The sequence below is a fragment of the Phacochoerus africanus genome, chromosome 2 (assembly GCF_016906955.1).
Source record: "Phacochoerus africanus isolate WHEZ1 chromosome 2, ROS_Pafr_v1, whole genome shotgun sequence".
Taxonomy (NCBI): domain Eukaryota; kingdom Metazoa; phylum Chordata; class Mammalia; order Artiodactyla; family Suidae; genus Phacochoerus; species Phacochoerus africanus.
This window is the reverse complement of record NC_062545.1, coordinates 241,996,938-242,015,263: the sequence shown is the minus strand read 5'-3', so window position 1 is coordinate 242,015,263 and position 18,326 is coordinate 241,996,938. Positions and strand designations below refer to the sequence as shown.

The window sequence follows — 18,326 nt, the reverse complement described above, 5'->3', positions numbered from 1 at the left end:
AAAACTGAACAACTACATGTAAAATAATGAAATTAGAATACTCTCTATCACCATACACAAAAATAAACTCAAAATGGATTAAAGGCTAGATACTAAATGTAAGGCCAGATGCTATAAAATTCCTAGAGGGGAACATAGAAAACTCTCTGCCATAAATCACAGCAATATTTTGTTTGACCTACTTCCCGGAGTAATGAAAATAAAAACAAAAATTAACCAATAGGACCTAATTAAACTTAACAGCTTTTGTACAGCAAAGGAAACCATTTAAAAAAAAAAAAACAGAATGGGAGAAAATCTCTGCAAACGAAGCAACTGATGAGAGATTAATCTCCAAAATACATAAACATTTCATGGAGCTTTATATCAAAAACAAAAAAAACAAAAAATGAGAAGATCTAAATAGACATCTCTACAAGGAAGACAGAGAGAAAAAAAAAAACACCTTTTTAATTGGGTTGTTTAATATGGAGAACATAATGGGGATACCTCAAAAAATTTAAAATAGAACCACCACATGATCCTGCAAACACTAATTCAAATTGATACATGCACTCCTATGTTCATTGCAGGCATTATTTACAATAGCCAAGATCTGAAAACAACCTAAGTATCCATCAATAGATGCATGGATAAAGAAGATGTGGTATATATACACAATGGAATACTAATCAGCCATAAAAATAGAATAAAATCTTGCCATTTGTCACAACATGGATGGACCTAGAAGGCATTACGCTAAGTAAAAAAGTCTAAGAAATACAAATATTGTGTCATTTCACTTATAGGTGGAATCTAAACAAAAGAAAAAAAATGAACAAACATAACAAAGCAGAAGCAGACTCAAAGATACAGAGAACAGGTAATTACCAGAGATGAGGTGGTAGGAGGAGAAGAGAAACTGTTGAGGGAAATTATAAGCTACAAACTTCCAGTTGTAAAATAAATGAGTCACAGGTATGAAAAATGTACAGTGTGGGGGATATACTCAATAATTACATAATACCTTTGTATAGGAACAAGAGTATAATTAGATTTATTATCATGATCATTTAAAAAATATAGAAATACTGAATTTCTGTGTTGTGTACCAGGAACTAATATAGTATTGCAGGCCGATTATACTTCAAAAACAAACAAACTGAGAAAAAGAGATTAAGTTTGTGGCTACCAGAGGCAGGGGGTGGGGAGGATTGGATGAAGGCAGTCAAAAGGTATAAAGTTCCAGTTATAAGATAAATAAGTACTAGGGATGTAATGTACAAGATAATTAAGACTGTTGGATGTTATATATAAAAGAGTAAATCCCAAGAGTTCTTATCACAAGGAAAAACTTTATTCCCATTAAATTTTCTATCTACTGAAATTACAGATCTTCATTAAACTTGCTGTGATAATCATTTATGATGTATAAAAGTCAAATCATTATTCTGTATACTTTAAACTCACACAATGCTGTGGCTCTGGCATAGGCCAGAGGCTACAGCTCTGATTAGACCCCTAGCCTGGGAACCTCCGTATGCCATGGGAGTGGCCCTAGAAAAGGCGACAAGACCAAAAAAAAAAACCTTTAAATGAAAAAAATATTGGTTTTAAAGACGTCAAATTATTATTATTATTATTATTTTTTTTTTGGTATGTGATGTCAAATTAACTTGCCTGTTTGGGATATACTGTGGGGGGAAGGGTCATTACCTGGTACCTCATTTCAGCCCTTTAGCAAAAGAGTCTGGGAATATGCAACATACGAAAGGACAATATACCACACAGGCACAAGGTGTCGCTTTCTGACAACCTCTTGTTTTGCAGTTGATAGTATCCTCCAAAGGGAAGCAGGAGAGAGTTGAGAAGGATGTTGACTATATTTTGAAATAATAACCAGAAGTGCATCCATTAGAATATACAGCAGTTAATACATCCAGATTAGCAGAAGTTGCCCTCTAATGCCTCTAAACATAAAACTTAAAAATCTTTTTTTTCCTCCTTCATTTTCTTTTCCCTTGGAGCAGCCTTGAGCATGGTGATTACTGCAGATTCGGTATACCAACCCCCAAATTTTCCATCATTACCTTACGGTCTTCACAAACACTCAGTGGGATGCCCTGGGGAGGAATCATGATCTCTGCTTTACAGAGATGAGGAAACCAAAGCCCAGAAAGGTTATAATGGGCCAATGAAAATTCCAGTGGCCTGGTTTCCCACTATCCCAGCTGGGGCCTATATGTCCTGCCCTTTCTCTCATTCCTCGGTATAAAGACAGTTGGGAGTAGGGTTTGAAGTATTTTGATTTTTGGAAATTAATGTAAAATATTTTCTATTAAACTGTCCTAGAAGAATCTGGCTATTTATGTTTTTAAAATAAAGCTTCGGAAGGTTTTCATGGGTGCTCTAAACTGTCAAGGGCTGTGCCTGGGATGGGTTTCCAAAGAAGCTCACTCTGTTAAGGAAATGTATTGGTTTGCTAGGGCTGCTGTAACAAAACGCAGCGGCTTCAGCAACAGAAATTAATCTCACAATTCTGGAGGCTATAAATCCAAGATCAAGATGGAAGCAGGGCTGGTTTCTTCTGAGGCCTCTCTCTGGTCTGCAGATGCCATGTCTTCACATGGTCTTTCCTCTGTGTGTCCTCACCTCCTCTTCTTATAAATACACCAGTCAAAATGGAGTAGGGCCCAGCTTAATGACCTCATTTTTACCTTAATTACCTCTTTAAAGGCCCCACCTCCAAATAGTCCCATTCTGAAACACTGGGAGTTAGGACTTCAACTTAAGAATTTAGGGGAGATAGAATTCAACCGGTAATAAGTGAAAAAGTTCAGAAACCTGCATTACCCCATCCAACTCTTTATCCACAGGAATGATAGTGTTCTAGTCAGTGTCCCAAGGTCACAGTTAATAATTATTGATGCTAGAATTCTAATGCTAGAGTCAATAGGATACTCAAGCTAAATTTTGATATGCACAGCTTTTATTGTCTTCCATCCTCTTCCACCAAATAGTTTATAACGGTAGCTTCTCGTTACCTTTTTTTACCCAATAGTTATTTTTAAAAATTATTGCTTTTATTTCCAAGAAATTATTTTCTTTGGTTAACTTTTTTTGCTATTATTTTCTAATTTTCATGCAAAGGGACTTGCTGGCACAAAATCTTCTTGGAAACCAAAAAAGTCTTTTTGACATGGAACATAAAATAAAAAGACTAAGTAATTCCCATGTAATTGACATAACCTGTCATTGCATTCTGATCTCTGTATCTTTGGTTTTTGTGGCTGTTTACTAATAAATCTCACAAGGGCTAAAAGTGGTATGATAAAATCTCCAACTGCAACTGTAGCAATTCTGAGTTTTCAATGGTGTGAATTCTGCTATATAATCTACCATCCTCTTTGTGGTTTACTGCCTTTTGCTGTGAGGTCTACTTTATTGAGTTTTAATTACAACTAATGTTTATTAAAACATTTACTGTGCTGCATACTCTATGCTTAGAGCTTCATACATATTCCTTCAGTTAATTACCAAAATAACTCTAGGGATATTGATAGATATGCATCCAGGTTTTATGGAGATTGGAATTTATATAGTACCCTTGACTTTAAGAAAAAAATACAAAATTTTGAACACAAAATTAGATACGAAGATGGGTGCTTATTCAGAACAAGAAAATACAATAAATTGAGCAGCCCCTGCAGGTGAGGTTAAATTTCATTAACTTCACCTAAATCCACCTCCAGAAGTAGGTGTTCTCCTTAGTTCCATGTTTAAGGATGAGAAAAGACTGAGACTTTGGTTGAGTAAATCACTCAAGATTACAGCATTGGAAACAGACTGCAGAGCCCTCGCCTTTACCCACTGCCTCTCATCGCTGAGAGTGCACCAGTGTTGTGTATTAATTTGCTACGATTGCAGATCCATGGTTTGAAAGCTTGTTTTAGACAGCTGTCTGTGATTTGAACTTGTTTTGATGAAATTGCTTTGAAGTTGGATGTTAGGACTTTCTGCCTCCCTCCCTTTTTTTTAGGGCCACATCCATGGCATGTGGAGGTTCCCAGGCTAGAGGTCCAATAAGAGTTCTAGATGCCGGCCTACGCCACAGCCACAGCAACGTACAATCCAAGCCAAGTCTGTGACCTACACCACAGCTCACAGCAACACCAGATCCTCAACCCACTGAGTGAGGCCAGAGATCGAACCTGCATCCTCATGGATCCCTAATTGGGAACTCCCTATGTTAGGACTTTCTTACAGAAATTTTGCACCTGGAGTGGAGAGAACCAAGACGTCATTGACACCAGGTAACAGCAATGGTGTCCATAACACGATGGACTTTTAAATGATAAAAACCAAGAGGTTTGAGTCTTTGGAGTGTTCTATCCAGGCAAGGCTACCCTGTGCTGACCCAATAGCTCTGCGAAGACCTTGAGACACTTGCTCCTGCCATGGCCAGGCTATTCTTGGTCAACAGTGGTGTTAAACCATGCAGTAGTCTCAAGAAGAGAAGGGATATCCATTCCTGCACTGGCAATGCTAGTCCTCGTGGGCAGTGGCACAAGCCACATAAGGGTCCCTAGAATAACCATCTTTGGAGCAGCCCACTTCACCTGCCAACACTGGTACTGAGACCTAAGCTATCAGCTAGTGCCCAGCTTTTAGCTGAAAGGAAAGACTCTACTGGAAACCAACTCATATAAGAGAGACAGGCTAAAATCTGGGACCCTTTGCCACAGTGCCTGCACCTGGACAGCCGTCTCCTCCAGCAACCAAATATAAAGAAACCATAAAGGACTAAAAATAACTACATGCATGCAGTTGAGGCAAATTACCAACAAGATTCAAAAAGACCAAAACCTAATAGCCACTTCTGAGGAAGCAGAAGCAAAAGCAGGGCACTGTGCATGCACCCTGCGCACAGCACCACCAAGGGGGCAGACCACCAGATCCCTAGACTCACCCTTACCCCCACCACCTCCTCAGGGAGCAAGCAAAGGCAGCTGTTACTTGTTTTCCTACCTCCTGCTGCAGTACCGGTGCCAATAAAGCCTTGACTAAATTTGTCTGGCCTCTCATCAATTTGTATTAACAAGGTCAAAAACCCTTGTCAGTAACAGAAGGGTACACCTGAACTAAATTTGGACTTTTATTTCTTTCATTCCCCCGTTTGCCTAACAATAGTATAATTAATCTATCATCGGTTTGGAGAATGTTATTTCTCTATTAGCATATTAAGAGACATTTTTAGATATGCTATGGACTTACAAAATATTATAATTTCTGCAGTGAACCTGTGTTAAGTAAATTTTAAGAAAAGACAACCTCAGACCCTGAGTATAATTTGCCCGGTACAAAACAAGGAAGATTTTGTTAAGGATGGCAAAGAGGGAGAAGCTAAATAAAGAGGGGCTAAGAAAGGGCTAGCGAAGAACCGTGAAGCTCCTCAAGAGGTGGTAGGAAATGGGCTCCATAGCCCAAGCGGAGGGAAGCGCCTACAGGAGTAAAGGGGGGAAACTTAAGGACAAGAGGCAAACAGACTGAGGACAGAAGTTGAGAAAGTTAGTAAAGACACATTTGATTCCACAATTTACTGTGCCCAAACCCGTCCCAAGCACTGGGTTCCAGCAAGGGCAGAAGCCGGGCCGGGCGCCCACATAACTCGAGTAGCTCAGGAAAGAGGCGAGCGGGAACTGGGACCAAGGAAGGAGAGGCCGCCACGGTCAGGGGAGAACCACTGGGTCGCTTAACTGCTGACGGGTATATAGGCCACCAGCAGAGCCCTCTAAGCACGCGCGCTTTGAGCGGCGCCGGAAATGTCGCCACCCAGCCGGGTGTCCCCTTCAACCAATGGACGCGCCGTGCGCCCCGCAACGGGGACCCGCGCAGTACCTGGGGAGAAAAGGCGGGAGGCCCGTAAAGCTGGAGAAGGGACTGTCCCTCTACATTATTACGCGTGTTACCAGAACAAGGTATTTGTGGAGGGCGTCTCTTCCAGCCTCTCTTCCGCTGGTTAACCAAATTCAGGGACACCACGCCTTCAATCCGAGGACCGCCCCACGTTCGCGGCTGCCCTCAGTAAATATGGCGGAGAGGAGCGAAGAAAAGTCGGAAGATAGCAGTGTGGGAGGAGCCGGAAGGGGGCGTGTCGAGGCCTGTCCTAGATACCGAGGGGTTCGGATGGGCGTGGCCACCCTCCGGTACTGGGTTTTAGATCAATGAAGTGCACGCACCGCAGGGAGCTGCGTCCCTCCGTCGTCTCTTGGAGGCGGGTCACTAATGGCCCCGCCCTCGTCCAGTTATCTCCGTCTTGAAGGTATCCCCTGAATCTCCGAGATTTGGCCGGAGTTGGGCAGTGGACATCCAGCTCCTCCGCAGTCCCTAGTGGCGATGGAGGACGCCCAGGAGAATCCCGCGGAGTCCAGCTCCTCTGCCCCCGTGTCCGAAGAGCCTGCCAGCTTGGCCAGGGGCTCCCAGGTGTTGCCTCCAGAGGAATCGACGGTCTGCCCCCGACCTCTGGAGGCGGCCCCCAAGAAACTTTGTGGATATTTAAGCAAGTTTGGAGGCAAAAGGCCCATCCGGGGTTGGAAATCCCGCTGGTTTTTCTACGACGAGAGAAAATGTCACTTGTATTATTCGCGGACCGCACAGGATGCAAACCCCTTGGACAGCATCGACCTCTCCTGTGCGGTATTTGACTGTAAGGCGGACGCCGAGGAGGGAACTTTCGAAATCAAGACCCCCAGCCGGACTATTACCTTGAAGGTAAATGATGCAATTTTCTCCTTTTCAGCACAGCGGGGTGCAAGTGAGTGGTCACAGTAAACTTACTGTAACTATAATCACCGACCCCAAACACCCCTGTGAACCCTGGGTTCACAGGGTCTTGTGCTTTCCAAAGGGCATTCACACTCATTTCCTCATTGTGTTCCCATAACAAAGGCCCACATGATGTACGCATATTACGGATCAAGTAATTGAGTCATAGGAGTTCCCGTTGTGGCGCAGTGGTTAACAAATCCGACTGGGAACCATGAGGTTGCGGGTTCAATCCTTGGCCTTTCTCAGGGGGTTGAGGATCCAGCGTTGCGTGAGCTGTGGTGTAGGTCGCAGACGCGGCTCGGATCCCGCGTTGCTGTGGCTCTGGTGTAAGCGGGTGGCTACAGCTCCTTATTAGACCCCTATCCTGGGGACCTCCATATGCCGCAGGAGCGGCCCTAGAAAAGGCAAAAAGACAAAAAAAAAAAAAGAGTCATAAAGAGATGAAGTGACTGGTCCAAGGTCACACAACTCAAAAGTGGTGTAGCCCACACTTGGAATCCCGTGGGTTTTCTACCTCTCAGCACTCGATCAAAACTTTTTCTTTTGGGTGTGGCTAATAATGCAGTTGCCTTAACTTTTTTACTTCGGGTTGAAGTATAATCAAGATATGAGCTTTGCTGCCCTCTCTCAAGGCATGACTTCTGAATCACGTTTCTTTTTATTTCTTAACTTTTAAAAAAGTTTTTTTTTTTAATTTTAATGCCCCCCCCCCCTCCACATATGGAAGTTCCCCATCCAGGGATCCAATCCATCATAGTCACACTGTGAATTACACCTCCCTGCAGCTGCCCCGGTGCCAGAACCTTTAACCTACTGCACCAGGCTGGGAATCAAGCCCACACCTCCTCAGCGACCTCGGATTCTTAACCCACTGTGCCACAGCAGAAACTTCTGAATAACGTTTCTTTTTTCTTTACTTTTTTTTTCTTTCTATGGCCATACCTTCAGTCACTTGTACTATTTGCAGACCGCACAGAATGCAAACCCCTTGGACAGCATGGACCCCTATGGAAGTTCTCAGGCCAGTGGTCAGTCAGAGCTGCAGCTGTGGCCTATGCCACAGCCAGGGACAAGGCAGGATTCTTAACCCATTGAGCCAGGTCAGGGATGGAACTGGCATCCTCACAGAGACAACACTGGGTCTTCAACCCACACAGAGCCACAACGGGGAACTCCTGAATCACATTTCTTGATATTATGGCCAAGGGGAGTGAATGCTGAGAAAATATTGGCAGGTATTGTGAGAGAAAAATTTAGGTTTCACTGATCAACCTAGATTGCTCATTGAGGCATGTCTAAACCTGTTTTCTCATCATTAGGTTTTATTTAATCATATTTAACTGAGAAAGCCTGAAACAGTGCCAAGGCCATGTGCTTTGAAATCATACAGGCTTGGATTCAAATTCTGCATCAGCTACTTACTAGCTATGTAACTGGGCAAGTGAACCTCTTAGTACCTAGACAGTTTGTGAGATTTAAAACAAGATGTCTAAGCACCTGGCACATCACAGGCAGCTACGAGTTGTTGAATTAATCTCAGTGCCTAGAATACTGCCTGGTACCTACTGGGTGCTCAATAAATATTTGTTGAATGAACACACATAGTGATAGAACCAAGCAAGGTAAAGAGTTTGTATCATGTCAAGAGGAAGTGCCCCAGAACTTAACTGGAAAGAGAGTTGTGGGCTAAGAGTTCTGGAGTCACACTCATCAGAGAAGACTGTGCCGGGAAACTGCCTCCCCAGCCCCCTACCCCGCCCTATCTTCCACCCCACCTCCAGCCAACTAGGCCTCTTTTGAGCCCCTTGGATGTAGCCTGCAGCTTTAGTTTCCCTATACTGGCTGGTCAGGCTGGTGACCGAGCTAAGAGGATCAGCAAAAATAAATCAAACCAGGAGTTCCAAGCCAGGAAGGCAGGGATTTTAGGGGTCATGTGGCTTATGGGTCTCTGGTTATCTTATGGTTATCTGTCTCCTCCCACACATTGCTACTGTCTGCATGGTCTCCAAAATATGCCTTTTACTATTCCATTGATCCGTGTGTGTGTTGGCACAGTGCTCAGGACTGTGGTGTAAAGCCAAATCAGACTGCCCTCTGTGGCTCACACAGCTTAAGGCCTGGTGAAAGAGACGGGCAGGGAGACTGGCTTGTAGAGTAAAATGTTTTATAGTTACACAATGATAAGTGTCTACCAAGAAGATGTGGTGGCAAAAGGGATCAGTTCCACTGAGTGGGCAGGGCTATCCTCAAAGGGCACCTTGGGGAGGGGGGAAGTGGGATGGGAAGGGGACAACGACACCTTCAGGCTTGAAAGAGGAAATCAATTTTTTGCAAGCCAACCAGAGGAAGAAAGATATTCCAGGCCAAGAGAGCCCCCTGAGCAAAAACAGGAAAACGAGGTACTGCCTGGAACGTCCAGGCATATCCCAGGAGCCTAGAGTATATAGAGGGGTCCCCAAGACAGAGTGGGAGAACAGAGGCCCAAGGGCAGGGCATTTCTGAAGCTGGGGAGCTTGGACTTTGTCTTATGGGCTGTGGGATACTGTCAGAGCTTCAAGCAAGGAAGCACTGAGAGATTAGAATGTTGAGAAATCTCGGTCTGGTTATTGGCTAGAGAGCAATTAAGGAGAAGGCAAGGCTATGACCTGAGAGTCTGTCAGGAGGTGATCAAGAGAGAATGATGGCTGGAATTCTTGTCGCGCAGCAGGTGAAGGATCTCACATTATCACTGCAGTGGCTCAAGTCTCTGCTGTGGCACAGGTTTGATCCACGGCTTGGGAATTCTATAAGCCATGGGTGCAGCCCCCTCCCCCAAAAAAGAGAGAGAGAGAATGATAGTTGAGCTAGAGCTGAAAGAGTGAGCAGCAAGACAAATCACCGGTGGCTAGGCATGTGATGGAAGAATCAGGGATGGCTTATGTAACTGGCTGTCAGCCTGGTTGGGCCGGTCACTGAGAGGAGGGAACCCAGGATGAAAAAAACGTAGGACATGCAGGTATATGTCCCCCTTAGTAGCCTCTTAAGTTCCAAGAGGATAGGGGCCATGTGTGTCAGCTCACCAGTGTCTCCAGTGCCTACCACATGGTCCTTGACATGTATAGAGATGCTCAGTATACACTTGTCCACTGAATTAATAAAATCAGGTGTCTGGGTATGAGCTGGAGCTTATCAGCACAAGGTCATGACGAAGCCCTAGGAGGGGCTGAGGTTTTTCAGGGAAAGTGGGTAGAAAGAGAAAATGGTGGGCATCATTGTATCTGATTTGATAACATTATGACAAGTCAAGGCCCTCTTTCATGGAGTCCCGGAGGCTCATGTGGTCATCACCCATGGTCCTCTTGAGAGGGGGCTTGCCCTGGCTGCCCGTAGCCTGCTACTGCTCTCGCATGGCATTGACTCTAGGCAGCACTGTGGGCTCTCCATCCACTCCCAGCAAGCTGCCCAGCCCCTGCGGCCCAAAAGATTCCAGGCCTTCTCTACGTAATCCACATCCTCCTGGCCATAAATTACAAGAAATCTCTGGTCTAGAAATGGGATATCGAGAAGTAGGAGATCTAGCTTTACCACCACCTGCCTGGGTGACTTCAGAGCCTTAATTTCTCCATCTATCGAAGGGATGGATCACTCCTGCCCTGCATCCCCAGTGGAGGATCCAGCAGCATTATGGTTGTGAGAGTAGGTATTTGGACCATCCAGTGCTGGGAAACTAGTAACTACCATCGACTATATATCGTGTGGGCTGCCCAGAGGATGCCACCATGTCGTAGTGTGCATGTGGCTTTCCAGTCTCCAATCATCCATGGTTTCGTGCAGCCCTCAAACAGGAGGGATTCTCCCCACTCCACCAAGTCAGCTAGGACATTGAGATGTCACACGGGGAGGTAGTGATACCCCCAACCAGGTCAGAATTTCAAAGCTCTCTCTTTCTTACCACCTCCAAATTCCTTTATCCAGTGAGCACATTTTGAACACCTACTGCATGTGAGAAACTAGGCTGGACACTTTACTGTCCTTACCTCATTTCACCCTCATAACCACCCAATGAAGTGAGGACTATCATCACCTCATGGTACAGAGAAAACCGAGGCCCAGAAAGGTTGAGATCCCAGCCTCATTATCTTTTGTAGCCAAGAATCATGTGGTGTTTCAGAGGTAAGCATCCATCTGCAACAACAGGGTGTTTTGTGTTTTTGTTTTTGTTTTTTCTGGGAAGGAGAGAGTTGCCAAGCCTCCCGTGACCTTCCCACATCCCTCACCCAGTGCCATGATGTGGGCACAGGGCCTTGCCAACTAACCCTTGTGCTTCTCAGGCCGCCACCAAGCAAGCGATGCTGTACTGGCTGCAGCAGCTGCAGACGAAGCGCTGGGAGTTCCACAACAGCCCACCTGCACCTCCCGCTGCCCCTGACGCTGTCCTGGCTGGGAATGGGCCTGCCCTGCGCCTTGAGCTAGGTACCTAATGGGCTCTCCTCCTGCCACACACCCAGGGCTCTTGGTGACCAAGCCTTTACCCTCCTGTTGGGAGTGAGTGGGAGGAGCCCTCTGCTAAAGAAGCAGAGAGCCAGGGATGTAACTCAGACTCAGGGCAACAGTATAGCATCAAGGGCAAAAACATGGGCTCTGAGGCCAGGCTGCCTCAGTCCAAATCCTAATCCTCTGAGGTCTTAGGCAAGTAGCCTAACCTTTTTGAGCTTCCATTTCCTTCCCTGTAAAATGAGGTTAATAAAGTATACCTACTTCTTAGGGTTATGAGGATTAAATGAAACCATTACCTTAGGTGGTGGAATGATGCCTGCACATTGTCAGAGCTCAGGAGATGTCAGCTACTATTGTGACAATGACAACTATGGGATGATCTCAAGAAATGAAACTTTCTCAGAGTTCTTGCGAGGAAGGTTAATAAGAAAATGCAGTTATTATTGTTGCTTCTTACGTAAATGTTTTTGTGCTATGAGTTATGTAGATCTGTGATTTTATTCTCTGTTCTCATAAGGCAGAATCTTCACCCCCATGTGACCCACATGATCCCAAACCCTAAAACATCCCAGCATGGAGGAGTCTGGGAGCTCCTACCCCCACCCCCATGCTGCAACCAGGATTATGACTGGCAGGCTTTAGAATTGAGACAGATCACCCACAGAGCTGCCCTTGCAAGCTCATGGAGAGTGAGTGCCCAGCACAGGGCTGCAGTGTGGCTCACCGGCCTCACCCTCAGTTGACAGGGAAGCCAGGGGGTGAGGTCAGGACCTATGGCTGGGCATCTCCTGGACCTTGGTACCCAGATGCTTTACAGACTGAGCTCATCTGCCCTTCCCCTTCTCCCCAGTTCTCCTTCCCTAAGCAAATGGCCTTCATTTACCCAGTTGCCCCTTCCTGGACCTCAGATAGTCCAGTCAGTTACTGTGGCTTGCCTTGTCTGCCCCCTGGCCTATACGTCAGACCCAGACTCTCACTGTTGCTGCCTTGGATCAGACTCCAACTCTTAGCTGGAAAACCACAGCAGCCTCTTCTCTGGTGTCCCCCTGTCCCAGCCTGCCACCTCAGACCCAACCTCTTCACTGCAGTCAGAGTGAGCTTTCTCAAATGAAAGCCTGAGCCCCACGTGCCTCCCACAACTGCTCTCCACATCCCAGGCCCAGGCCCAGCTTTTTAGAACCCAGTCAGGCCTCATCTTTCCTCTTCTCACCTCTGCCCGTTTCCCTAGCACCCCACCTCTGCTGTATACTTCAGCAGCACTACTCACTCTTCTCTGCCTGGCGAATTCCTGTTGACTTTCTGGCCAAGCTCTACTGTCACCTCCTCTTGGAAGGCTTCCACGACTTTGCCAGCTAGACTCTATATGAGCCCTCAACACTCTTTGCAGATGGCTATATTGTGTTCTAATTACAGCGTCCTTGTCAGTCTCTGCCCCTCCCCTGGCCCTCAAGGATAGGGTCCGTGTCACCTGTGTCCCCAGTAACTAGTGCCCTACTGGGTGCATTGGATATTGGTTGAGTGAATATGTGAGTGAATATATTGGTTTTATCATTAAATAAAGAAAGGAGTATAAAGGTCTTAGCATAATTACCTAGGCACACAGTGAGTGCTCAATATAAGGGTGATCTGGTGATTATTATATGTGTATGTGCACACTGTCACTGTCATTATAGCTGCTCCTCTTAATGGTTTATAACAATCAGGTGTAATTTTCTCAGAGAACCTTCTAGGTGTTTTATGCTTGTAAGTACTTTCTTTAGGGGAGGGTTTGTTTGCTTTGGCTTTTGCTTCTGCACTCCGACTCACCCTCCACTCCCATCTGTGGAGAGGGAGAAACTGCAGCCTGAGCTGACAAAGTTGCCAGATCGGGCTCAGACTAGAAGCAACAGGAAACCCTCCCAATGACAAGATTCCCAAGTGTCTGGGACTGAAATCAGAAGAACCAGGTTATCAGAAAAATGGCTTTGGTTCAGCACACTCGGTGGGCCTCTTCTGGGCCAGCCCCTGCTGTTGGCCTGGGAGGGAGAGGAGGGGTTGCCACAATGACCAGGCTCCTGAGGAGGCGACACTGGGGGACACTGGCCTTCTCCTCTAAAGCCTCTCTCATCTCATAGCAAGCCATCACCCCTCTGGCCCCAGGGCCCTGCGAAATTTCCCCCAGAAAGATATTTCTGGAGTCTTGAGCAAGCTGGCAGACTGTGGATTAGCTGTCTGGAGCAAGCTGCCCCACCTCTCCAGTCTCCACCCTTCCTGGAGGAAGCAGGGGCCTGCTCCCCGGGCAGTGAAAACCAACAGAGTCACATCTGACTTTGAGTCACGGACACATCATCTTATAAAAAAGTGTCTCATCATGTCATTGAGCAATCTGCAAGGCTGCATATTCTCTACAGCATTTAAGCATTTATACCTTTTTTTTTTTTTTTTTGCTATTTTAGGGCTGCACTTGTGGCATATGGAGGTTCCCAGGCTAAGGGCTAAATTGGAGCTATAGCTGCCTGCCCTACGCCACAGCCACAGCAACGTGGGATCCAAGCCGCGTCTGCAACCTACACCACAGCTCACGGCAGCGCTGGATCCTTAACCCACTGAGCAAGGCCAGGGACCGAACCCACAACCTCATGGTTCCTAGTTGGATTTGTCTCTGCTGCACCACAACGGGAACTCCCATTTATACCTTTATTTTATACTTTACCTAAACACTGGTCTCCATAAGAGCTAAGTAAAATCAAGGGGAAGCCAGCAGATTTATAATAACAATAACATGTTGCCAAACTAGGCCACAGTTTGCAAAGGAGTTTTATAAATGTACATCATCATAAAAACACGCATACCACTTACTCTGTTCTCATACTTTACGTGCATCAATTACCTAATCCTCACAGCAATCTTAGGTAGTTAGTGTCATTCTCATTTTGCAGAAACTGAGGTTCGAAGAGGTCAAGAGACCTGTCCAAGGTCACACAGCAAGAAAACATCAGCCTGAAGTTTGAACCTTAGTCTGTAGACTTACTCTACCCCCAGCTCCACTCAGGCTTTGGGTCAGCTGATCATGTATCCAAGGCCCTTTGGGGAAGCAGCAACTCTCTGGCCGAGGCACTTTTCATTGAGCGACGATTTTTTCCTCTTGGTGATGGGGCAGCTCCTACAGCTCAGGCAAAAGGAGAATCACAAGTAAATGCTGAAAATTATTTGTGTGATCACTTCTCTGAGAGCATTTCTCTAGGCTGGAGAGGAACCCAGAGGCCCCAGAGCAGAGCCTTGGGTCATCAGTTCTGTTTACTACAGTAGCATCTATCTAGAACCGAACCCATTATCTCTGAGGTGTGCCTGTGTTTTATGTTTTTGCACCCACACAATTTTTGCAGATGTAGTGCAAAAGTAAATTTCCTCTACCCCTACATTTTTCACCCTCTCAGTAAGCAGGCTCCAGGTGAAAGGTGTCTGCTGCCCTGTTGTCCTCAGGGGCTGCCTGATCAAGATCATACCATCCCGTAAGCGGCCTTAGTTCTCTCCCACTTTTTTGTAACACTCAAAATTGACCTAAATATTGTGCCTCCCTCTCTTTTACACCCCAAATAATGTTTCCTTGGAACCCTCCTTAACATTAAACGTTTTGAAGGAAGCAGAACATTTGGAAAACATAGAAAGCTGGAAGAAAAATAGCCATAATCCTATCACCCAGAGACAGCCAGTGTTAACATTATGTCATGAGCCCCATCTGCTTTTTATTTAAACATATTGTGGCACAGCGGAAATGAATCCGACTAGGAACCACGAGGTTGCAGGTTTGATCCCTGGCCTTGTTCAGTGGGTTAAGGATCCGGCGTTGCCATGAGCTGTGGTGTAGGTTGCAGACGTGGCTCGGATCCTGAGTTGCTATGGCTCTGGTGTAGGCCGGCGGCTACAGCTCCGATTCTACCCATAGCCTGGGAATCTCCATATGCCTCAGGTGCGGCCCTGAAAAGACTAAATAAATAAATAAATAAACTGATTTCAGATCATATAACAATATAAAACACCCTACTTTGCTTTTTGGCACTCAGTATTGTGACCCTAAAATTTCCCTGGGTTATAAAATCTCTTTATAAACATCTACTTTTGATGAATGTATATTTTTTTCTGTTTATAAATATAATCCATGTTTACTATAGAAAATTTGAGGGAAAAATTACAATGAGCATAACCTGCCCACTTCTAATCCCATCATTCAATTCTGACCACTGTTAAGATTACAGAATGTATTTCTTTGAGACTGTTCCTATACAATTGAGGGCATACTATAATCCCAATTTTTAGCTCCCTTTTTCCACTTAATATTATATCTCACAGACATTCTCATATTCTTAAGAACTCTTCATTAGCATTGTTTTAAATGGTTGAGTAATATTCCGTTGCCTGAAGGCATCATGATTTATTTAGCCTTTCCCCAGATCTTGAGGCTAAACACTGCCAGGGTGAACCTCTTGGCTCATAAAGCTTTGTCTGCAGTTCTGTAAATTTTTGAGGGGGTGTCCAGGAAGCCTTTCCCAGCAAGACGCATCATTTTACTGGTTGCAGAATATTTGGAGAAAAGCCTGACTCTTTGGCTGCTGTTAACCTAGAAGGAAGGCTTGCTCTGCCACTAATAGACCTCTGCCTGCTCTCAGAGGTAGCTGAGTCCATAGCACCCACTGTCTAGTCTTTCTAATTGCAGTAACCCTAGTGGATGCTTTCCCTTTTTTTTTTTTTTTTTTTTTTTTTGTTCCCCAGAGCAAGAGGAGACGGAGCTGGAGGAGTTCCTGTGTCCCGTGAAAACACCCCCTGGGCTTGTGGGCATGGCAGCTGCCTTGCAGCCTGTCCCTGCTATGCCCTTGGCCCTTCAGAATCTTTCCATCAAGCACCTGGGAACTGAAATACAGTAAGTGCCCTAAAGCTGAGAGGCCAGCCAAGCTGCAGGCAACCCTTCTTTGGACTTAAGAGTGATCTGGCTTGATTCCCTGCAGGGAGATGGGTCTGGGTAGGGGTTAGGGGCTTTATTTTCAATGTATCACATCATTACTTAAAAATAGTACATTTGTGGAGTTCCTGCTGTGGCATATTGGGTTAAGAATCCAACTGCAGTGGCTCAGGTCACTGGGGAGTAGCAGGTTCCATCCCCAGCTTGATACAGTGGGTTAAGGATCTGGCATTGCCAGAGCTATGGCGTAGGTTGCAGCTGCAGTACAGATCCCTGGCCAGGGAACTTCCATATGCCACCAATGCAGCCATTAAAAAAACAAAATAAAATAAAAAGCTACATGTGTTGTTCTGATTTGTAAAGTAGTACTCACTTGTTCTTTGTAGAAAATTAGAAACATCTAGAAAGGTATAAATTGAAAAGTACCCATAGTCCCTTTACCCAGACAAGCATTCTTTTCATGCAGTGTATATCTTTCCTCACATTTTCTATATACATATATGCATAATTGAGATCATATTCAGTGGAATGAAGTGACGACTTCACAAATGTCTACATATATCAAACATATCAAATTATTCACTTTCAACATGTGTAATTTATTGTACATTGATCATGTCAGCTTCTTTTTGATTTAATAGTGTATGATATATACAATTTCCCACTGGCAGGCTTTGTTTTAAATAGTTGATAAGAAGATAGCACTATGGCCTGGGCTTTGGGGCCAAACTTCCTGGATTTGTATCCTGGCTCCACTAGTCATGGGCTGTGCTGCCCTTTGCAAGTTGTTCGATTTCTTTGTTTCACTTTCATTGCCAGTAAATGTAAATACAACAGTGCTTGCTTACAAAATTAGTGTTTTGTGTTGAAGGTGTGAACTGGGCTGTAATGGGTTAATACAGGTAAACTGCTTTAGAACTGTGCTTAGGGATCCATAAGCACATAAATATTACCTGCTGCTATTATTATTGCTCTTATTGAAGGAATGGAAGCTTTGAGGAATTCAGACTATACCCACTACTGATCCTGTTTGGGTGCTTATTTTCTATGTGAGCTTCAGACACACTGGGACCTCTTAGAAAGCAGAATAGATTTTTCATTGGACTTGGATTAGAGACCCCTGATTCTGTGTGAGTGACTCAGGCATACCATTTCTCTCTGTCAGCTTCTGTGTTTGAATTTGCTTGGATAACTAGTAGGAAAGTGATACTGTTCCTGGAAGAGAAGTAGGTTTTTAGAAAAAAATATGATGAGTGTCCTCTGGAACTCAGGAGACAGTTGTGAACTGAAGAGAGAGACTCGGGGGTTAGGGGCATGGTTGAGCCCCTCAGGGTAAGTGGACAAACAAGGAGGGCGCCCTGCAGGGGATCTTCCCTTTGGAGGAGCTGGAGGAAACTGGGTGCGTGGGGAGCCTGCTGTGGGAAGAGGACCTGAGAAGCCCAGCCACCCAGCAAGTGTGTGTCTAGGGCAGTCTCACCAAGATTCATGCCTAATGACGGCCACCAAACCGCAGAAGTGGAACAGAGAACAAGCAGAGACCAAGAAAGGAAGGAAGTTTCCAAGTAATAACCCACAGAAAGTTCTAGGCAGTGTTGCAAGTGTCCTGGTTGCTGACAGCCCTGGAAGGAACAAGGCTGCCCTCCTCTCCTGGCTGGTCTTGGAGCTTGCTCTTGGGTCTTCTGCAAGCCCAGGTCATACTCGAGGAAGGACACTATGCTAGGTGCTTTACACTCTTACTGATTTGTCCAGACAAACGTGTGAAATGGTATCTAATGTTAAATTCTCAGGCCATGGGTTAGACAGCCAAGTCTGTGGCTCAGCCCCACCACTTACTCGCTCTATGGCTTTGGTTACTTGGCCTTTCAGAATCTCAGTTCTCTCGGTACAGTGGAGATTATAATAGTACTTCCTTCAGTGGGCACTGTGAGGAGTAAATGAGTTGAATGCACATGGGTGAGGTCTACATGAGTTGAATTACTAGTATTCAGCTTGGACTTGGCCCATGCAAGCACCCGGCCATTGTTTGTTGTGGATATGTTTCTCATCCCATTGCAGATGAGAAAATCCAGGCTCAGAGAGAATAAATGGCTTGCCCATGGTTATCTAT

At 45.3% G+C, this 18,326-nt stretch overlaps 1 protein-coding gene across 6 annotated transcripts in view; it reads left to right on the top strand.

Annotated features, from left to right (window-relative positions):
- The first annotated feature begins 6,171 nt into the window (after nucleotides 1-6,171).
- The window catches only part of TBC1D2 (TBC1 domain family member 2), a 45,160-nt gene continuing 33,005 nt past the window's right edge, over nucleotides 6,172-18,326 (top strand). For 2 of the 6 annotated variants that reach the window (XM_047768012.1, XM_047768013.1), the window contains exons 1-3: nucleotides 6,173-6,750; nucleotides 11,118-11,259; nucleotides 16,033-16,180. In XM_047768012.1, the coding sequence (XP_047623968.1) occupies nucleotides 6,376-6,750; nucleotides 11,118-11,259; nucleotides 16,033-16,180 (665 nt within the window). In that variant the 5' untranslated portion in view covers nucleotides 6,173-6,375. Of the gene's footprint in view, nucleotides 6,751-11,117; nucleotides 11,260-16,032; nucleotides 16,181-18,326 lie in introns of those variants that run through there. The other 4 variants (XR_007133268.1, XM_047768014.1, XM_047768015.1 and 1 more) reach the window with 4 other exon arrangements.